Here is a 10,010-nt window from a genome sequence, read left to right as displayed (position 1 = left end):
AAAGGAATCTACCAGCATTATAAATGCAGCTCTTATAGTTCTTTATATGCAGATCGAGAAGGAGGCAAACAACACGCATTTATATTGCGTGCATAATCAGAAAAACGGAACGGATACCTATATTTTCTTTGCAATAAGGTAATTATATATCGACATATATCAATTAAACCAAAGTTGTGAGGAATGCCTACCTTCAGATATCTTTCTTTAAGAACCTCATAGATGGCTCTGCATGTTTCTGGAATAAGCTCACTTAAAGTTGAGCGTCCTATCAGAAAAGTGTAGCGCAGACTACGAAATTATTCCCCTGTGTAATAAAACTATAAAAAAAAAAAAAAAAATACATAAAATGCTTTTATAATTGTAATACTGATATTTTCAAACTATATCTAGTACAAAACTGATGGAAGATGAAACATATGCTAGGCCTATTACCTTCTGCCAAGAAACAAACAGTAACCATTAGATGTTCATCTGGTGAAATGGCATCTCTGTAGGCTAATTTGTGTTTTGCGTTTGAATTATTGGTGTCACCATCTGAATTAGACACTGAAACTGATTAGGGACCAATCTAGCAAACTTTTGAAAGCTTTGAACGTCTTAACAATCTAAATCCAACGGCCAACTTGTTTGTTGGTGTTTGTTGGCGTTTGTCGGTGTGGTGTGAATTGAAGCAGGTGAGAACCAATGAGCGTTTGATAGCAGTGCCGTAAACCATATTGATTCTGGAGGGCGCGACTTTCAAATTTGAATCATAATGAGTGCGGGCTTTGATCGAAACGGTCGCTGCTGAGAATGAAGATGAAGATCGCCGGATAAAGGGGTGAATTTGGATCTGTTTCTTATAAACATATGGATTCTAAAGATTTGGAGTACAGCGAACAATGTGATTTGTGAATTTATGTTGTGCTTTGGTGTATCTTATGGTTGTGTTTTAACAAAGATTTTAGAAAGTTGTATTAGTGAACAGTTAACATGTTATTTGAACACAAACAGTATTGTTTATTAATCAATCTGGGTTCTGCAAAAAACACAGCACTACAACAGCTGTTTTGAATGTTATAAATGATACTGTGGGATCAATTGATAATGGTGATTTCTGTGCCTCTCTTTTTATTGATTTATCTCAAGCTTTTGACACGGTAGATCACGAAATATTGCTGAACAGATTGAAAAGCGTTGGTTTATCAAGTTATGTTATTCTTTGGTTTAAAAATTATAAGTGGAGGAACTCTACTTATACGTGTACAAATTGAAGGTGTCATCAAGCTCAGTGTCTTCCAGCCCAGAGACGAGTCCTGTGGAGATTGTTACAGCTCCACTATCCTCCAAATTGTCCACCTCTGGCTGCATCAATCTCAATCACACTTGATGCGTCAGTCATGAGAGTTATGGAGTCTGACAATAAAACATCACCACTGCCTGTTGAAGTGCTTCTCCCTACATAAATGAGTTCTGGCTCTACATTCTCAGTCAACAGAAGGGATTGGCTGGTTCGTGTGGGAGACCTGAAATCTCGCACGTTTCCTCCTCTCTGTGCAATTGTTTCACTGTTGAAGTTGAACTGTGTGTCTGAATGTGTGTCACTAGCTAAGACTTTCTTCTTGGTTGTCAAGTAAAAACGTGAAACTGATAAATTTCTCCAACTGTAATGTTTGTCTATTGTTTGCTCCTGAAAGTCTGTTACATCGACCACAAAATCTGTGAAGCTTCCCATGGAACATTTCTCATCAGGAAAAAACAACTTGGCACCCTCACCTTTTTTTGTTCGGACCCGAGTAAACTTACCTTCTCGAAACTGAAGCTCAAGAAACACCTCCACATACCTCTCCAAAGGCCCTCCCTTCTGCTGCAATTTATTTTGATCAAAGCATTGTGTGATAAATATTATTATGTTTGATCAATGTTTAAGTGATGAATTTGATCAAAGACTGAAATACTGTCAGAGAATGAAAATCTGCTATAGAGATCTTCAGGTTTCTAAAGTCAAATCAAAGTTTCTCATAATACGAGTAAATATTGAACAAGTGTGAAAGGACACTTGACAAGGTCAATGAATTCATGATGTTGACAGTATTTGTGTGGAGTGAATCATATGAATCAGATTGACAGGTCTGAGAGATTTGATTCACACATCTGTTTATTTCTCACACTTTCCTCCATCGTCTGATTCCAGCACTGAGCTTTAACAAACACACACTTCAATCATATTTCATCTACAGTCTGTCATTAATGTCCTTATCAAAGATCTTTTTCAGTTCATGATGGAGATTAAGCTGTTTAGATTAGTAATAAACTATAAGATACATCAATCATTTTGAGCTTTATCAATGAGGCATATGTTCAGAAATATGTTGTTTTGATCATCTGACAGACACTTGTATGAGGAACTGAATCTCTTCTGGAGTATTTGATGAAGCTCTGATCTTCTGAGGTGTAGATGAGCTCAGATTCACTGATGAATGTCAGAGAAACTCATTTCTGACTGTGATCTGAATCTGAGAGGAGACGCAAGAGTCTCATTCTTCATCTGCTCCATTACATGTATCGATCCAAACTCTCAATAGCTTCCTGTTTTGAGTATTTTCTCCATTCAACTGGTATCTCACCATCTCCCTCAAATGTTTTATTGTAGTATTTTTCCAGATGTTTCTGGAATCTGCACACAAACCACTTCCAGTAGAGCAGTTCAGAGAAATCAGGAGTGATGCTCCAGTCTGCATAAACTCCTCCTGCTCTTCTGTATTCATTATATTTAAAACTTCCATCTGATGTATTAAACCTCTGATCACTTGCCACTAAATTTGTGCAAATATCAGTACAGAGATTCTGTGTTAAACTGTAATATATGCCATTAATTCCAGTCACTCTGTGGAAAGGAACACAGTGATCTCCATCATGGTTTTCTATGGTGTTGGTGCAGATGACTTCACAGAACGGACACTGAACCCAACAGCACTGACAGAAGAAATCAATCAGAAGCTCATCTGCTCTGAACCTGAGGTCCAGTACTTCATCAAATGTCTCAGTGTTGAATCTCCTGCTGATCTCAGACATTATAGCATGAAGTTCTCTTCTCATCACATCTTCTAGGAGGCTGAAATCATCAACATCATCATGTTTGACTCCACTGAGGTCTTTTTCAGAGAAGATCAGCTCATCTGAGATCTGCTGTGTGAAACTCTTCAACCACAAACCTCTGTTCTCTTGAACATGTTCAGTAGATACATGTGCTGCTTTCATGAACTTCTGCTGCAGGAGTTCAATGTTCTCCTTCATCTTGGGTAAAACACTGACACTGAACTTATCAGAGATGTACCGACTGACTTCATCTCTGATGAAACTTTTGAAGTGATCTCTGGGATTACGAATGTAGTTCATGTATTTGTCAAAATCCTCTTCTGCCAGTGTCTTCAGGATGTGTTTCTCCAGATTTGATCTGTTTCCATTCAGTGATTCACAGTTTGATCTCATTTCATCTGTCAGATCTCTGGCAGTCTTCTTGTAGACGCTCTGCTCAATGGGCTCTTTCAGTTTCTGACAGATGATCTCCCCAAAAACAGCAGCTGATGTTGCTCCATGACAGTATTTCTGGAAAATACTATAGTACTCTTCTCTCTTCTTCTCAACATGTATTACAGGATCATTAACTTCTCTGAACAGTCTGTGTTGGTCAGTGATCATCTTGTTTGATCTCTTACAGATGGAAATAACCAAATCCATGAAGAATTCATTCCTGAACACATATTTCACTTGTTCTTCCTCATGTTCTGTTACTCTCCTCTTGATGTAATCTGTGAGTTGATGAATGTAGCTGATGTTGTAGCCCATCTTTGAAATGTTAAATGACTGAATCATTCTGTCTGTCTGCTGAGCAACATCTGTGACTAATGATCTGATTTGAGCTTCATCATCTTTAGATAGAAATAAACCATACATCTCTATAGCTGATCTGTAGACATTTATGAATCCACTGGATTTCTTTACCTTCACATAATATGAATAACTGGGCACAGTGAAAATATCCCTGCTCTCTCTCCAGTGATCTACAGAAACACTTTCATAGACGTCACTGAGGATCTCTCTCACATCTCTCATTACATCAATGTCTCTGATTTCAGGAGCGTCTCTGATGATCTTCTTCACACTCTGTTTCCAGAACAAATCAAACTCTTTCTTCAGTGTTTCTTCATCATTTGTTTTGTCTCTGAGTTTTAAGGCGAGTTCTTTGCTCTTTTCATAGAGAGTGTTTTCATGATGTTTCCTCTGAGCATCAATCTTTTTCTTCAGTTCTCGCTGATGAAGAACCTCATTTAATCTCCTGTTTGTTTCTCTCACAATGTTCTCCTGAAGCTCTCTGATTTTGATTTCAAATGATGTTTTCCACTGAATCAGTATATATTTATCAATGTTTTTCTCAAAGAACTCTGACATTGATTTTTCCACTTCTTCGCTTGTCTTCTTCAGTTCTCTGTGACGATCAGTTTCCTCAACCTCATGAATCACTTCATTCTCTATTTTGTTGTGTAGTTTGTTCTCAGTTTCCATCATGGCACTGTGAAGACTCCAGGACCACTTGCTGTATTCAGTCTCCAGTTTCCTGTAGGCTGAGACCTTTTGGAGTTGAAACAAAAATCATTCAGTAAGCAAACTTCAGAGAGTAGATTTCTTAATTTTCAGAGTTTGGTAAGTTTCTCTGGGTTATTATAACTAAAAAAACTACTAACAGGAGAAACACTAAAGACCAAAGTGTCATGAAGACTCACCTGTAGTGACGGATCAGTTTCAGAGCAGATCTTCCTCATCATCTTCTCTTCCTCTCGTTCATATTCCTCTCTCCACTCCACTCGTCTTCTCTTCAGTTCTTCTTCAAGGAGTTTCAGTGTTTCTTCAGAAGTCTTTTGTTGATCTTCTCTCATGTTTCTTTCTTCTGTCAGTCTCTTCTCTAAATCCTCTAGTTGTTCTCGTCTCTCTCCTTCTATTTTCTCTTTCTCTCTGATTATTCCCTCCATTTCACTCTCAAGTCTCTGAATCTGTTCATCACGGTTCTGATTTTCTCTCTCTGTCCTTTTCTTATCTTCTTCTTCTCTTATTTCTCTCTCTTTATGATTCTGTTTTTCTTTCTCCATCATTATCTTCATTTTTTCTTTATCTCTGATTATTCCCTCCATTTTACTTTTCAGTCTCTAAATCTGTTCATCTTTTTCTCTTCTTTTCTCATCCTCTTCTTCTCTTCTCATCTTTTCCTCTAGTTTCTGTTTCTCCCATTCCTCTCGTTCTTTCTTCATCTCCTCACACATCTTTTCCTCTCTCTCATCTTTCTCTTTCATTTCTCTTTTATATCGCTCTTTGCTCTCATTAAACTCTTCTTCTCTTCTCTTTCTCTCAGTGTCAAGATTCTGTCTTTCATTCTCTAATCTGTTCATCAGTCTGTCTATTTCAGTGTCGTATTTGATCTGCAGTTTTTCCTTTTCTTTCTTCAAATTCTCTTTTTCTTGTCTCATTTCCTCTATTTCATGTTTGAATGTCTCTCGTTCTCGTCTCATCTCGTCTCGTATCTCTCTCTGATGTTTCTCTTCTTTTCTTATTTCTCTTTTATATCGTTCTTCTCTCATTAAATTCTTCTTCTCTTCTTTTTCTCTCTTTGTCTTGATTCTGTCTTTCTTCCTTCATCATCATCTTCATTCTCTCTTTCTCTTCTTCATGTTTCTTCATCAGTTCTTCTCTTTCTCTGACTCTGTCCATCAGGATCTTCATCTGTTGTTCTTGTCTTTCTCTCTCCATCTCTCTGAACATCTTACATGAGTAGAAACTCCCTCCGTTCGCTCTCACCATGTTGTCTATCTTCTCCAGTAGATCAGACACCTGTGTTCGGTCTCCAGTCTGATTATTATTGAACACATGGAATCTGTTTCCACACGCTTCAATCAGGTTTCTGATCACAGATCCAGGTTTTCCAAAACACTGTTCAATAGTTTTGTTCTTCAGGAAATCTCCTCTGGTGAAGAGCACCATGGTGAACATTAAAGATTTCTCTCCAAACATCTCTTGGATGATCTTTACTGATGTTTCCTCATGTTTAGTGAATCGTTGTCCTAAATTGAGCACAATGATGAACACATGTGGTCCAGGCAGGATCATGGAGATGCAGTGTCTGATTTCTCTCTGGATCTCCTCATTACTCAGTTCAGTATCAAACAGTCCTGGAGTGTCGATCACAGTAACGTGTCGGCCGTTGATTTCAGATGATTCTCTCTGACTCTCTTTAGTCACTGACTCTTGAGATGTTTCTGCTGTAAACGCATCTCTTCCTAAGATTGTGTTTCCTGTTGCACTCTTCCCAACTCCAGTTTTTCCCAGCGGCACAATCCTCAGATCATCTGTGTTTTCTCTTGAACCTGAAAATCATATTGAAATGTAAGAAAACATGACGAGATCAACAGGGGGATCATGGTAAGATGAGCCACTTTTCAATTTAAAATGTTTCAGTTCTTCTGCAAAAACACAAATGTATAAAACACTATTATAGAATAAATCTATTGTAGAATTTAAGTTTTAGAGTTTTAGTTCAGAATTTAGTTTAAGACCCAAACTGATTTTCTGGTCATTACCTTGTGACAGTAAATGTGTCTCTAGTGAGTCGATTTTCTTCTTCATCTCTTCATATTTCATCAGTTTTTTCCATCTGTGCCTCCAGAAATGTCTCTGTGGAGTAAAACTCTCCTCTGTTTTCTTCCAGCATCTTCTCAATGTTCTCCATCAATGTGGACACTTGTGTGTTGGGACCAAAGAAATGATGTCGTCCTCCAAATCTCTCAATGACAGACTGTGTTTCTTCATTGAGTTCTTCTGTCTGATGCTCTGAATTCTGCATTATGAGGACCATCATGTGTTCGTTGATTCTGGAGCTGAAGATCCTCTGGATCTCCTCCATTTCTGCTTTGTCTTCATTATTGAGTGGAGCATCAGGAATAATGAGGAGGAAAACATGAACTCCAGGATGACAGAGAGACACACAGTGGAGAGCCTGACGCATCACTTCCTCCTCTGAGAGACGAGTGTTGAACAGAGCTGGAAGATCCACCAGACTGATCTGACGTCCATGAAGATCCACGTCTGATCTTCTGTCTGTCTGCTGCAGGATCAGCTCTGATATGGAGGATTTTAATGTGCCGTCACTCCCACACACAACCAGATTCAGCTTCACACCCTCTGAAACTGATAGATGAAGAAGAATATAAATTACCCATAATTCCCACATTCTTCATCACTTCATGCATTTATGTAGGTAAAGACTTACAGTTAGGAGGTTGTTCTTTGCTCCATCTTCTCCTGCGAGGAGGAATCGCTGTATGAAACAAAAGTCTTACATTATATTTGACTCTCATCATAATCAGAAAACATCATCTTTGAACAAATCTTTGAAACAAGAGAAAGTGTGAGATGCTGGAAAATCACTTCAGAGAATCAATCATCTTCATCAGACTTGAGGAAAAGAGAATAATTTAGCTGATTTTCACTGAGTATGCAGTAAAGAAATTAATATCCTCAGATGTTATGTATATTTCAGATGTTATCTATACTCTTGTCTCTGCATATAAATGAAGCCATTCAAGAGTTTTAATTCTATTGACAATGTAATAAAAATGTTCTTGAAGAATCAGTTTAAACTCTGATCTGATTCTCACCTCTGGTGTCAGTGTCAGACATGTTCAGATTTTATTCTCTCCTTCGTGTCTTTCTTCAGTCTTCAGCTGATCATTTTCTGTGACTCCTGACGTCTGTCTCTTCATCATACTGTAAGAGATTTTAGTGATTTTCAAACATTAACACAGTCCATGATCATTTGTCCAGAGTAAGTAAAGCTCTTGTGCCTGTTGTTTGTTGTTCAGTTTTCTGTTTGACTGGCTTAAACTGTGCATCTCAACTAGTAGAACATGAAGATCTTCCTGCTGTGGGTCACAGATTTGATTGAACTAACACACTGAAAACACTAATAATATATGGTAGAAATAAGTCACTTTAAGAAAGATTGAACTCAATTATTGTAATGATTAAAATAAATGTAAGAAAGTGTGTTGAACATGATGTGAAGCTTCAATCTCTACAGGCTGAACTTGTGCAGATTTTCTGCATCATGTTTCTGCTCCAGCATGTTCAGCTAAAGATCATGAACTGAAAACGCGGTACATCACCGCAGTAAAGATAGTTTGCGGTTTCATATTCAGATTTCTTTTGGCTATAAATAAGCAGTGTGCTGTCATAGACGTGCAAATGAAACAGAATATCGTTCTCCATGATTTGTGAATTAAGGTGACGCTGTCCTTTGTCCTTTTTTTTTCGTAGCGACTCTTAATTTTATAATGGCTATAGCTCCAAATGTTGGACACTTAGAGGAATGAAACTGGTGTCATCTTCACCAGCTTGATCTGTGAATTTTTTCACAGCAAAGCTCTTGTCCGTAAACCCCTTGGTAAGTCCGCCAGTAAGCAATGTGAAAGAAAGGCGTTCTTCATGTTTAACGTCTATTACCAATGAACACGCAGACTGCTGGAATAAAATAACATTGTTCTAGGTCGAGAGTCTCCGTCTCAGTTTTGGTAAGCTGACCCATCCCTGAGTCATGTACATCACTTTTCTGATCTGTGAAAACTTTTACATTTTAGTACGGGTCAGCTGACCCTTCCCTGGGTCAGTAACATCACTATTCTGATCTGTAAGTTTTCACAGATCAAAATAGCGATGTTAGTGACCCAGGGAAGGTCCCGTACTGAACTGTGAAAGTTTTCACAGATCAAAATAGTGATATTTGTGACCATATATACATATATATATATATATATATTATATATATATGTACCATATTATACAAAAAACGGGGGGCAGAGCAAAGAGAAACACGGCCACGAGATAAAATGCTATTGTGAAAGTTTTCACAAATCGAGCTCGACCTAAAACAATGTTATTTTATTCCAGCAGTCTGCGTGTTCATTGGTAATAGACGTTAAACATGAAGAACGCCTTTCTTTCACATTGCTTACTGGCGGACTTACCAAGGGGTTTACGGACAAGAGCTTTGCTGTGAAAAAATTCACAGATCAAGCTGGTGAAGATGACACCAGTTTCATTCCTCTAAGTGTCCAACATTTGGAGCTATAGCCATTATAAAATTAAGAGTCGCTACGGGAAAAAAACCTGATTTCGGCCCAAAGGACAGCGTCACCTTAATTCACAAATCATGGAGAACGATATTCGGTATTATTTGCATGTATATGACAGCGCACTGCGTATTTATAGCCAAAAGAAATCTGAATATCAAACCGCAAACTATACTGCGGTTAAAGACCGCGTAAATATTCATGCATCTCGACACTGAACACTGACACACACAGATCTGTTTCTGTGACAGAACTGATGTTCCTGCTGCTCATAAAATAAACATGTTTAAGTGTATCTGATTACGAGTATTTATAAGGAAATGAAATGTGATACCTGTCGTGTTCATCTGCTTATACGTGTCTGGATGCCATCATGTCATCAGGAAGAGATCTGTATGTGTGGATGGAGTCAGTCAGTGACGTTACAAAGAGAAAAACCTGTTTCTCTCTGTATACTAATTTAACGTCCCGTATTGTTTTGGGAGGATTGTTGTCCTTTCTCTCTCTCTCTCTCTCTCTCTCTCTCTCTCTTCGCCATATCATCTCACAGATCCTGTGATGCTAGTGGGAGCGTATAAAGACCCGGATATGACAGCGAGGCTGAATCCAGCTTCTTATTCGCAGCTTCTTATTGACGCTATCCGGTCCATCTTAAAAGACGCGACGCTTCTGCGTTTGTAGCTTCTTATTCACGCTCAATTTAGGGACAGTGCGTTTTTTCTCTTTTTCGCGCTTATTGTGTTGCTTATTGTGTCTATTTTCAGAATTAAAGGAAAATAAACTATTTTGAAATGCAAATAACACTGATATATCAGCGAAAATAGGGTGCAAAAATATAAAGGCACATACAAT

General features: G+C 38.1%; 1 protein-coding gene across 1 annotated transcript; it reads right to left on the bottom strand.

Moving 5' to 3' along the window:
• Positions 1–2,124: 2,124 nt before the first annotated feature.
• On the bottom strand, positions 2,125–9,740 carry LOC125264428 (interferon-induced very large GTPase 1-like). The gene is made up of 7 exons (XM_048183715.1): positions 9,493–9,740; positions 7,689–7,797; positions 7,301–7,348; positions 6,612–7,218; positions 5,623–6,398; positions 4,767–5,075; positions 2,125–4,614 (listed from the first exon to the last, which is right to left on the bottom strand). The coding sequence occupies exons 4-7, from the start codon at positions 6,670–6,672 to the stop codon at positions 2,539–2,541; spliced, it is 3,222 nt and encodes a 1,073-aa protein (XP_048039672.1). The 5' UTR covers positions 6,673–7,218; positions 7,301–7,348; positions 7,689–7,797; positions 9,493–9,740; the 3' UTR covers positions 2,125–2,538.
• Between the last annotated feature and the right edge of the window lie 270 nt (positions 9,741–10,010).

The sequence above is a fragment of the Megalobrama amblycephala genome, linkage group LG1, assembly GCF_018812025.1.
Source record: "Megalobrama amblycephala isolate DHTTF-2021 linkage group LG1, ASM1881202v1, whole genome shotgun sequence".
In the NCBI taxonomy this organism is placed as follows: Eukaryota; Metazoa; Chordata; class Actinopteri; order Cypriniformes; family Xenocyprididae; genus Megalobrama; species Megalobrama amblycephala.
This window is presented reverse-complemented; position numbering and strand designations above follow the sequence as displayed.

Bases quoted from the DNA above. Each gene is read 5' to 3' on its own strand.
- LOC125264428 (XM_048183715.1), bottom strand. From the start codon at position 6,672: ATGAAATATGAAGAGATGAAGAAGAAAATCGACTCACTAGAGACACAT. The intron at 5,076-5,622 runs GAATTTAATGAG...GAAGAAGAAGAT, and splicing joins AGAGAAAAAGAAGAGAAGAA to AAGAAAAGGACAGAGAGAGA. The intron at 4,615-4,766 runs GTGAGTCTTCAT...CAACTCCAAAAG, and splicing joins AAACTGATCCGTCACTACAG to GTCTCAGCCTACAGGAAACT.